The sequence below is a fragment of the Macadamia integrifolia genome, chromosome 6 (assembly GCF_013358625.1).
Source record: "Macadamia integrifolia cultivar HAES 741 chromosome 6, SCU_Mint_v3, whole genome shotgun sequence".
NCBI classification, from domain to species: domain Eukaryota; kingdom Viridiplantae; phylum Streptophyta; class Magnoliopsida; order Proteales; family Proteaceae; genus Macadamia; species Macadamia integrifolia.
In genome coordinates this window covers 32,162,082-32,174,209 of record NC_056562.1, presented here as the reverse complement: position 1 = coordinate 32,174,209, position 12,128 = coordinate 32,162,082, and the positions used below count along the sequence as shown (strand labels likewise).

The window sequence follows — 12,128 nt, the reverse complement described above, 5'->3', positions numbered from 1 at the left end:
CTATCCGGTATACGATCTGTCTAGTGAAAATTTTATTTGATATTTATTAAATGGTAGAGGTTACATATGCTGCCAACTTTCTTAAAGCTAGTGGCTTTATTAATGGAGGGTTGGGAGGAGAGGCATAGTGAATTTTCCAAGGGGAGGAGGAGAAAGATAGACACAAAAACTGAGTATACAAGTTACCAACAACATACCTAGTCTTTTAACTTATTAAATAATTAATATTTCTTGACAATTGTCAAATTGAGTTTAAGTTTAAGGTGCCAGCCATGTATCCACATTTGTAATAAAGAAAATAAAAACAAAAAGTAAATAATTATACAAATTTTCACTTTAAAATAGACCAGATGGGGGAAATGGATTTTGTTGACTTGGTAGTGCACAATCAATGTGCATTCTCGAGCTTGATATGAGTACACAAGATATCAAAAAAATGGGGAAATAGAAAATAAATGGAAATAATTCAGTGTTTTTCCCAACATTTTCTCATTTTATTTAAAGGTTAATTTGTTGGTTACCAACCATCCAGATGTGTTAGTTGGAGCCATTCGTAATGTTTTGAAGGCAGTACTGAAATTTCCAACATCCCGAGGAATATCAATGGTCATACTCTACTGGAATTTGGCACCGGTCATGTTGACCTCCGTTCTCTCGCGTCCGATCTCTATCCGAGGACGAAACTCCAGAGACCTTTTTCCTCTTTCACCATTCTTTTCCATTCTCAAGCTGGGGAGAATCAAATCAATCGCAGAACCAGGGGAAAACATGACCAGCAATGGCACTAGAAGAAGAAAAGAAAGACGAACGATGGGTCCATTGTAAGTCTTATGTTCATTTTATTGGTGCTAATAGCTGTTGGGCAATCTTATTTTCTCTTTTGTCCTCTAGAATCCAGATAGAGACACCCAGATTTTTGAAACTTTTAGAAGTTTCTCATTCCAATTTCTTACAATGCACTTTCTGAATTACTTTTCTTGTGATTTTATGATTTTATTCAAACAGCTCATGTATACACAGATTCACATTGTCCTGAAACTCTTCATTTGATTTCAAGAAATTATAGAAGAAAAAGAAGAAAGTTTTCAGAGTGAAAAAATAGAAAACAGAGGATGAGTAAGAATATAAAGAAGTTGGTTGGGTGTTTTGCATTGATGTCACCAAGGAATGGTAGGTTGAGGCGTGACGCATCAGTGCAGTCTCAAGCTTGCCATTTCTAGCCTTCAATTACACAGATTATATTCGCATGTAGTTTCCTCCGGAAGGATACCCAATGGTCCCAGCACATTTGCTCGGTTGGCTTCCAGTGACGAAACCGATTGAGGCCAGTAGTTGTTCCTTGAATCAGAAAATCCGGCTCCAGCCATCCATTACCACCACTCAGACGGCACTGTGGGAAGGAAGGAGAGAGATTGAAGTAGGGTTTTAGGAGAGAGGGAGCTTGAAGAGGGAAACAGGGCCAAGAGGAAGAGGAGAAGCAGTAGTACTGAAACACCGGGTGATTATTCCAAAGATGAGAGGATGACTCTAAGCCAGTTGGGTAGGAGTAATCTTTGGTTTCAGCAGTGTTGAGAAGCCAGTCAATGAACAATCCTTTGGTAGTCTCTTGTCACTGAAATTACAGATATAGATAAGGACGTGGAGACCAGCCAAGAGCCTAGAAGGATGAATTCAGTCAGAAGGATGAATTCAAGATTCACATCGTCTGACGGCAATAGTCTGACTCCAAGGCAAAATGAGAATTCCTTAAGAGAATGGAACGGGTAATGTGTCTCAGCACCCTTCCATAACAGAGGGAACCAGAGTTACGGCTTGACATTACTCAAGGGCTTCAATGGCCTAGTCTATTTAAGGGTTTCACCACAAGGCCGAATCCCCCAAGCCATGTAAGAGTCACAGCAATAGGGGAGAGTCCAAACAAGAACTCCAAGAAACAGGGGTACATTGGTGGGATTTGCTAAAGCTCAGAATCTACTGTTTGGATTCCATGGAGTTGTGGACAAGTTGAAGGATGTGAGACTATGGATAGTTTGGTTAGAATCAAAATAGAGGAGAAGTTTGCTTGGGAGATAAGAAATATATTTGCAAGTGAAGGAAGTAACGGGCTGGAAAGGCACGAGATAATTGCAAAGTGGAGGAAAATGATGGAGATTGGAAGGTTTAAACGCAATGAAACTGGGGGAGAGGGAGAATCTTCTGAGCCAAATGTTGTTGATGTACTCTTGTAAAAACTAGTGTTACAGAAGCAAGGAGAAGAAGGAGCAGGGCTTACACTGAGTTGGCTAGAGCAACCTTCGTACAAAGTTTCTGCATGGGCACCAGGTGATGTTGCTGGCAGTTCCTCCTCTTTATCTCAGCCAAGTTCACTATGATTGTTTCCTTCCTCCAACGTCTTATAACTTCCATCCATAACGAACAGAAGGATAACAACAATTCTTTGTAGGTAGAGAATTCTTTTATTCTTTGGTTGCAGCGAAGCCTCATTATCTGTTAATTCAAAAACTGTATACAAAAAATAGCAGTAGCAGATATCCTATCGAGAATCATTTAATATGGAAGTCCATTTTGATGCTATTGTTTAATTCTTCTTTTCTAATTCAGGTGGGGGCGGGGGTATGATGTACTTTTTTATGTATAATACTTTCAAGCAGTTTTCTACCAAAATAATATAATTCTTCCAAGCAGTGTCAATAGGTATACACAACTAGTGCCTAATAGAGACCAACCTACCTTATATCATCCACCAAAAATTCATTTAACCTTTAGAATCATACTATTAAATAAATGGAAGAAATTCATTTGCTATGGGGAATCCATCTCCTTGGGTGTAGCTCTTTCAAGAATATGGAGTGTGGAAAGAACACCCGTTTTCCTGTATAAGGCAAAGAACACAGTTGAATGACTTGATTTTATGTACACAAAATGCTCATTAGATGAAGATTGCCTCTCAATCTATAGTATAGGGTACATATCAAGTGAAAAACATGAATCAAACCACTCATATCCATATATCTCTAACCCAACCACAAGTGCCTGATTGTAATGCCAATCTAATTAAGCAGTTACAGTGCATATCCTTTCCCATCAGTTCTACAATCTCTGGGCAATGTACAAACTTATTGACAAGAGTATATCCTGCTCTAGAGGTTGTTACATTCTGGTTCACGTCTAGTAAACCCAGATTATACATCTGTCCGTGACTTAATAGGTAGTTATAGAAGTTGATCCCATTCTCAACCATGATGTTTCCTTCGAATGTTCGCAATCATATCCAAACAATGATATTACTGAGAAATCAGGGATTGGGAAGAGACTCACCTGTAACGGAGAAGTAGAGAACCAGGGCAGATTCTGGTGTTGATTACTTCTCGACAGGGGTCGCTAAAAGGTTTCAGAGATGGAGAAGATGAAGGGGCCACTGCAATCACAGTCAGAGTTGGAGAAGAGGAAGGGGCCACTGCAATCACATGCAATTTGTGGAGTTTCTGCTGGTTGCTGCAGTCAGAGGGTACTTGCGGAGCTCTGGACCGCTGCAATAGGCATTGCAGATAGAGAAGAGGAAGGGGGTGCCGGCAGATCAGAATTCAAAGTTAGGGTTTCTCTTGCAATAAGACCTGAGAGGAGGAAGAATGGAAGAAGTGGTGAGGGGCAAAGGAATTGGGATTTTGACGGGTTTCATTTCTTTTCTTTTTTTCTTGCCCTATGTTTGGTTGTTAAGAAATGAACAGAGAAGAAAGGGGGAAAAAAAATTGAATTTGAAAAGACAGATAGGACACATAAAAGAAATGGATTTGACCTGCAAATCCAGCTCAGATTTAGGAGTGAAAAAAACAACCAATACACATAGGCATATTATTATTTAAAAAAAAAAAAAAAGGAGCTCAGATAAAAATTGATTAATGCGGTGACAAGACCCCAAAACTACAAAGAATTACAGAATCTGATCTATATTCTCTACTATGGTTAGGACAGATATTGGGTTTGAGAAAACACAAAGGAATCAACTACGAACATATAAGATAAAATATTAAACAGAAAAGAGTTCTGGAAAAAGGAAAAAAAAAACGATTGAAAAAGAAAGAAACAAGCAGCAGAAAATAAAAAAGGAGAAACTGTATTTTAAAGACCAAGAACTCCAACGGACCTCAAACCCAGGTCGAAAAAATATTCTTAGGGCTCAAAACTGTCAACCAAACCAAGAAAGACTCATGCGACAGTCAGAATGGTAGGAAATTTGACCAAATTGCATGATGGTCAGTTTTCTGCAAGCAGGAAAAAAAATCGTAAAAGAAACAGAGAAAAGGAACAATAGAGCTGCATAAATTTCAGAATGGATAAAGGAGGGTAATTCAAGTCCTCAAAACAGATCACTTCTGATTAGTAGGACTAGGAAAAAGGAAAACAGAGAATGGAAATGGGTTGCAGAGAATTTTTAACCAGTTATGTTCGATGAAATGAAGCCGGAAACTAAAAATAAAACAACTTTAAACCAAAAAAAAAAAAGAAAAGAGGAAACAAGAAATGGATCACCTAAGGAGTTAATGATTCCAACTCAAACGTGAACCATAAGTCCACACAGTTTAATAGAAAACGAAGAACTATGTCAATCAAAATCATAGTGCCTCTAAGGCTATCACCTCTATTTACAAGTAAGGATCATGGAAAAATCTTTCCAATTTCTGAAAATAGTAACTAACTACACTAAGAATTCAAATAAAACAGAAAATGCAAACCATTCAATAGATTACTCACTAGAAATATAAACTAACAATAGCTAAACTATCCTAGTTCACTTACAAAAATAGAAGCTGAGATAGAAAAAGTTACTTGTCACAAATTAGATTGACATTAGGAAACAAATCCAGAAGCAACCTCTTCACTATGGAGAAGGATTAATCCAAATAGGTGCACAAATACTAGAAAGGATGTCGGGACTGCGATAATCCACTTTCTTAGTCTCCGTCTGATACACTCCCATGTCACGACCAGCTCTTACTTTCTCGCAACCACCAAATAAATCATCATCAGCGAAGTACATACAGTTGGGTTCACATCCTAAATGGTTAGAGGGGAAGATGGTGAAGGAGGCATTATCACCCACAAACAGCGCACGATTGTCCAGGCTCTTAACTTTCGTCCACATCCTGTTATCAAAATTGAACTTATAAACATCAAACCAACTTGGGCTTGTCCATTCACCTCCAACATATACAACCCATGCAAGCATAAAGAGTTCTCCTACTGACTCCACAAGATAAAAATCCACAAAATCGTCTACACCTTCCGGTGGTTCAGCGAACTCAATCGTCTTTGGATGAGAACTGGAAATGTCCACAATCAACAGTTCCCCTCTTTTAGTGATAGCATAGAATTGACCATTGAAGTAGATGACATCAGTGATACGTACATGACCATCTACAAAGTTAGCGATACCTTCATGAGTATCTACAGGAGTCCAAACTTCATCTCCCAATCTCAAGAAAGCTAATTTCCTGTCTTCGGAATATATTGCCATAACCACGCATTTTTCATCGTCATCTTCACTAGATGGTCTTGAGGACAATATCACTTTCCGTATAAAAAACCGGCGGACAGATTTTGGACCTGTATCAGTGGAGTATTGATAAGGGAGTGTTGGTTGAGGTGGAAGTCGAATTAGAACCCGAGGTCGAGAAAAGGGGTTTAATAATTGAATCTCCAAATCAAGCCCAAAAGTAATCAACCAACCGCAGGAGGACCAACACTTCCTCCCGCAGGCCTCTGGCAAGTTCAAGTAGTAAACCTTTTTGGTGGAGAAACTGTAGAAGCCCCGGTTATCACTGCTTTCCTTCTCTGCAAGCATCAGCCAAAGATATTCAGTGGATAAGGGCCACCTCTTGACTGAAACTGACCGCCATTGCCGGCAAACCGCACCAAAATTAACAATATCTTCAACTGCCGAAAACTGATCCACAATCAGATCTAGAATTTCATCACAAAGTCCAGACCAGTTCCCCATACCCTTCCTTGTCTCGTTCAAATTGGGTTCTAGACAAATAAACAGTTGAAAGGACAGGACAATAAAAACAATAAGAGCACAGTTAATAACATATAATAAAAAAAAATAGTGCATTACACAAAAAAAAATAATATGATTTCGATCCTATGTTCATGGTTACTGTAATTAGCACCACCAAGTACGTTGAAGAATTAGAGCAAAAGTGAACCACAGACATGAATGATTAATCAAATTATTAGAAATATCTCTAGCAGGGATGAGATTTCAGATACGATAGAGAGAAAAGGAAGAAGGACGAACGGAGACAAAATAGGAAGAGTCTCCATTCAGGGTAGGAAGTAAGTCCTTCCTTTCTCTCTCCTCCCAAGTTAAAATCTCAAATTCCAATATTCTCTTTCCTCCCAAGTTAAAATCTCAAATCCATTGGAATTATGAAGCAAATAACCCAACAAGAAGTCTCAAAATCGTATCAAAAGAGTGGAAAGAATGTAGAACCTCTTGAAGATTTCATTCAAACATATGAAAGAAAAGCAGACAGAAAAGGAATTTGGGATGGAGAGAAGTTTTTGATTTCTGACCTTTTTTCCGTTGATCCGCCGTCTCAGTTGCAGAGTCGATTGTCGGTGTTGAGCCTCTGTCTCACGAGGAGGAGTGAGTGGACGGACTGAGGGTTTGAAAGGGCCGCTGCGAAGAGGTAAACATGCTTCTATTTTGGGAGGGAGGGTTGTCTTGGGAACTCTGCGTGAGCGTAATGTACGGTAGCGCTTCCTGAGTTTATTTTTAATTTCTTTCCTTATAATTATAATGAAAATAATGGGAAAAAGAAGTCTCTCCGAGGTTGTGGTTTACCTTGGCGCTTTCATGTCTCTAAAACTCTCTACTCCTCCTATTAAAAGGCATTTGCATTCATTGTCTTGAGAGGAGAGAGAGATATACTCAATCTATAGATTGATCCGAAATTTAATTCAAGTCCAATTTAGTACCTATGAATACATAAGAAATGTATCGTATTAATTCCTTTTAATTAATAGATTTGATCATAACTTCAAATATGGAATTGGGAAGATTAGTATCAATCACACTCCCCAGCAAAAAACATTGATAATTCAAATACCGCTATAAGGTTTTTGCATTTCCTTATCCCAAAATAGAACATATGATTGAATGAAGTGCTTGATGTGGTGAAAAAAAGAAGTAATTGGTGTCATGGACTTCTCAGGCTCCACGTTGAATAACAAAGGGGCTAGAATCCTCATTTTTTATCCATAAGCTCTTTTAGCAAAGGTAAGAATTTCAAATATTTAGGAAAACCCGTGGCAACTACCGATCATATTTATATGCAATATGTTTTCTGTTAAAAGTTGAAAATCAATTTTTTTATTTGACCTACTGATCCAGTAAAGTGGGAATGCTGACATTCCCACAAGACAAAGTAGCTTCTTCTTTTGATAATTCCGCTTGTAATAGATTATTATGGGATGTTCGTTAGGTGTCTGGGCCTCCTAAAAAAATCCTTTGAATAAGAATGCTACTTGAAAATTGTAAGACATGGAACCATTTTTCTTATGAACACCGGTACAAAAAGAAAATATTGCTGCCTAACTAAACTCTTGCCACTCTTAATTCCTTTAGGTTCAAAGCCGGAAGAAAGACATTACTCTTCTTTCTAAGATCTTGCCACCCGAGACCTCACTCTTATGTTTAGGTGAGCAATAGTGATTGATCGTATTCAGTCATAGATTCCCTCTTATGGTATGCTATGCATTGAGATAGAATACTACTTCTTATAGCAAGGGGTAGGGTTGTCAATTCACAAAACCATTTGCAAAGACATGGGAAACATGACCAGGTAGCGTTATTTTCATTGTATAATAAATAATAATAACGATATTGGATTCGTTGCTTATACTATCACTTGGTTGTAAGGGTGAACATCCAACATCTTTCATTTTTACTTTCAAATATACTCATCTTCACTCATATATTGATAAAACATGGATCAGATGTTGGATGCTCACCCGATGATCGTAGGAGCAATGGATCCATGATCCTGCATAACCTAATAATGGGGAGACTTTTCCAATTCGCAATGGGTTTGCTACGTTAAATGACCGACTCGATCAAAGTTGACCCAATGATCTCATCAAACTTCTTTTTATTATTTATCTCACTAAGTGAATAATCTGTGTGACATATGGGGAATGATGAAGTTTTATAAAAATAAATAAATAAATAAATTTTTAGGGTGAGAAATTTTAATTATTTTAAAGAGAGTGTCAATATTTTTACAATTTGTTGACACTTAAGAAAGATATCAATAAGACAATCTTCATTTTAAAATAGTAAAATTAAGATTTTCCAAAACCTACTGATGAAGAAAAATCTTTTGCTTTAGTTTGGGTGGGATCTTGGGGTCTTCTGGCTTTTTGAATTACAGTTTTACTTAAAGTCTGAGAACTACATAGTTCATTTTTTATAGGATGTTTACAAAAGGGGGCATTGGGTATTTGGGTGTCTTGAGATTCTGTGGGATCATATTACATGATATTGAAATGCTATTATGAGTTTAAAAGGTTGTTCCTTTCAAGGGAAAATGGTGTTCAATTGTAAAATAAAAAATTTCATAATTTTTCTGCAAGAATAGTAATTCAATTCTAACAACGAAAATAAGAACTTTGTCACTCCTTTCGGAAGAAATCGGACTTCTAAAAACATTGAATCATCACCTAGATCTTAGTCTAGGACCGATAATTAAATAGATTTTAAATTCACTCCAATGATAAAATTGTTCTAACTATGAGAGTAGGAACTGTCAATTTATAGTCCATAAAAGGTGTTTAGAAAAAATATTCTATATGGTGACAACTGATTTTTTTAAGATATCATCAAAAGGAACATCAATCCAAGTATCAAATCAGAAGTGCTCATATTGTGATCTTCCAAAAGACATCAAATATTCCACTCAAATGAGCAAAGAAAATAAATGGCAAATCGAATACGATGAATCATCTTCTTATGCAAAGGAGAGATCAAGTGTCTTCCCAATGAAGTTCCTTAGTATCCTCCTCATTAAATATTTCTAAAAAATTATCGAATGGTGTTTAAATTTAAAACGATGTACATCAACATCACATTTTGCAAGGAAGGAAATAAAAATGAAAAATGAATATTTATAACAAATTTTCACTTTAAAAAGTGACCAAATGGGGAAGGGGTTGGGGAATGGATTCTGTTAATTTGGCGTGCATAATCAATGTGTATTCTTGAGCTTGATATGTACACAAATATCCAAAAATTAGGAAAATAAAAGACAGATACTTAAAAATGAGGGTAGAAATTATGTGTAATAGCTAAATTGTAAAAATACAGAAATAACAGAAAAAATATCAAAACACACGTAAATCGAACAAAAAAAATATGGAACTTGTCTTGATTTGATTAAGATAGTGATGATTTTCTAGCAAATATTTTTTAAGGGTTGAACAAAATAATACAAAAAAAAAAAAAAAAAAAAAGTTGAAAAAAAATTTCTGCACTATATTCATATTCTGGGCTTTTTCTGAAGATTTCTGAAATTTCTATGATTTTTTCTAAGATTTTTAAGATTCATAAAGATAGTTTTAGATTTTTTTTCAATCAAAGTTGTTGGACCGGGTTTCAAAGGCTCTCTAGAAGCCTCTAAGGGCGTCAATGGGTTCTGCCATGTGTGTCTGAGGGGAGTGTGCTACTTGTATATTGTTTCTCTTTTTATTTTTTTTTGGTAGGCACTTTTGTTTTAAATGGGGAATTGTAACATTTATTACAATTTTTTAAAGTTAAAATAAAAAGTTGGTCATTTCACACGCGCATTTAAACTATGATTCTACAAAAAATAATGGATTCGTTGTTTATATGATCACTTGATTATACGGGTGAATATCTAAGATTTATCTCATTTTTTGTCGTTATATAGATAAAGAATGATCTATTTGGCAGTAAAGGAACAAGTGTTTGATGACCATCCATGCGACTAGGTGATTATAAGAATGATGGATTATTCTCTCAACAGAAGTCAACTTATGAGCCAAAATTGTATGAGTTTGTATGTTTTTTTTATAGAAATTAAAATATCATTAAAAATTAAAATTTGTAACATTCATGTGAGAGTTAGTTTTGTTCCTTAGAGCACAAAAGGCTAATTTTTAACCAACTATCCGATTGGTCATATCATTTAATATTTTCTTTATCTTTTGATCTAGAAGATTCATATTCTTTTATTCTTAAGTCCAATTCTTTGCGAACCAATTGTCATTACGAAGCTTATTTCAAGTATTGTCCAATAATTTTGGGCATTGATTTGACATACGATCTTGTTGAAAAATCTTTTTACGGATTGAACCTATAATTACCAAATTAATTTTTTTTTTGTCGGTGGAAAGTGACCAAATTAATTATCTAAGCAAAACTAAATTAATGCAGTTTTTACTCAAAAAAATTTATATGAGAGAACTTTTGCTACTGAAAGGTGGAAATGCCCACCATATTGATGTTTTCATGTCCGTTCCTATTAGCCTTTATACAAGTGTAGGGCCACGCTCTTAGATTGAGAACTCTTCCTCTATTTATAATTAGGGAAAAAGAACACTAGCAAGTTTTGTTCCTTACACTGTTTCATAAGGTCTTGTGAAATGATCACTGCCCCAATGTGTGTTCTCCGTCACACATTGGAGGGTGTAAAAAACACAATCAATTATCATTTTTTCTCTTTTAAAATTATTATTATTAAAATTTGAATTTTAGGCAACCTTGCCAGTCTAGCATTCCCAAACCCAAATCCAAACGCAACCCCCTATTTTCAAGGGGCAATGGTGTCTTTTCACAATCCCTTAAAATAGGAGAGTTCTTTATCCCTTTTAATTTTAAGAGAAGAGTGAAACCTAGAAGGCAACGTGTCCTCTACACTCGACCTACATGAAAAACAGAAATCTTACCATTAACCTGATGTTTTTACGTGTATTTCCATTGGTCTTTGCACTTGTGTAGGCCACAATATCTTTTAGGAACCTCTTCTTAATTTTAATTAGTATTTTTTATATGAAAGAGGGCCCTGATGAAATCGTTCGGTCGAATCTGAGCGAGCAGGAGTATTGGATTAAACCGGGTTGGACCTGATAGGACGTCCCCAAGCGCGATCGTTTTCCTGTGTCCGAGTGCTAATAAGAGACATTCACGGACCTCAGAGTAAGCTTCAAAGAATCAAAAGGGCGCGACATATTTTGGGTGATACTACCCGTCGAATCAGGATTTCTCAAGGGAGAGCAAGGAGAGAGAACCCTCCTCGACGACAATGGCGGACGATGACTACAACGATATGGACATGGGGTTTGTCCACCTTCTCTTTTTCTCCTTCTCACTATCGTATCTAGCTTATTAACCTATGAGAGAGAGAGAGAGAGAGAGAGTGATGGGGCTTAGAAACTTTTCAATTTCTTGTTTGAAAATTATACCTTGATTGAAGAAAAGGGTTTCTTTAACAGGATTTTTACAAGAGAAGTTAAAGATAATAGGGTTCGGATTCTCGCGTGGTGTAAAACATGAAACAAGGGTTTGGAAAGGTATTCTGAGAGGGATTGCTGAGTGAAAAACTGATCTCTATTGGCTGGTGCAGATGGGTTGGTGTTCTAACAGCTGTTGGCTAGAGTTTATGGAGAATTGATAGAAACTCGTCAGCAGTGGCAATGATGCTTGGTTAAGGTGTTTAAATTGTGGTGATCGAGTGAACATGGGAGGGTTAATGGGTTGTTTGTACAGTAGAAGAGTTGAGACCAGTAGATGAACAAATTAACTGCAAATGAGGAGATGAGAACTTTAGGACTTCACCTTTAAAACCATAGATGTGTAATGAAAGAGAGCTTTGGTTTGATGATTTCTCAAAACCTCGTTTGCTGTCGCTTAGTGTGTGCTCTATGAATACTTTGAGGTTTTGCAGGGAGTGAGTCAGTCGTCAATTGGTCGACTACTTACCAATCAACAAGTCTATCGACCAGATGTTCTATTTTGCCTTCACTATTGTGAAGCTATTATTGTAATACCTTTATTTTCTTTGAATGGTCAGAATGTGAATCCTAAACACCCCCCTCCAAAAAAAAAA

At 36.5% G+C, this 12,128-nt stretch overlaps 2 protein-coding genes and 1 pseudogene across 3 annotated transcripts in view; 2 read left to right on the top strand and 1 right to left on the bottom strand.

Moving 5' to 3' along the window:
* Positions 1–515: 515 nt before the first annotated feature.
* Positions 516–2,583, top strand: LOC122080702 (annotated as a pseudogene).
* Positions 2,584–4,714: 2,131 nt separating this feature from the next.
* LOC122080701 (putative F-box protein At5g55150) lies at positions 4,715–6,814 on the bottom strand. Of its 2 annotated transcripts, none has more exons than XM_042647521.1 (2): positions 6,580–6,814; positions 4,715–6,029 (listed from the first exon to the last, which is right to left on the bottom strand). In XM_042647521.1, exon 2 carries the CDS (start codon positions 5,996–5,998, stop codon positions 4,880–4,882), a length of 1,119 nt encoding a protein of 372 aa, XP_042503455.1. In that variant the 5' UTR covers positions 5,999–6,029; positions 6,580–6,814; the 3' UTR covers positions 4,715–4,879. The 2 variants fall into 2 exon arrangements, with proteins under 2 accessions (XP_042503455.1, XP_042503453.1); XM_042647519.1 differs by having other exon boundaries at positions 4,715–6,027; positions 6,577–6,810.
* Positions 6,815–11,201: 4,387 nt separating this feature from the next.
* The window catches only part of LOC122081076 (DNA-directed RNA polymerases II, IV and V subunit 6A-like), a 4,392-nt gene continuing 3,465 nt past the window's right edge, over positions 11,202–12,128 (top strand). The window contains exon 1 of the mRNA XM_042648040.1: positions 11,202–11,359. Coding sequence (XP_042503974.1) covers positions 11,325–11,359 — 35 coding nt within the window. The 5' untranslated portion in view covers positions 11,202–11,324. The remainder of the gene's footprint in view (positions 11,360–12,128) is intronic.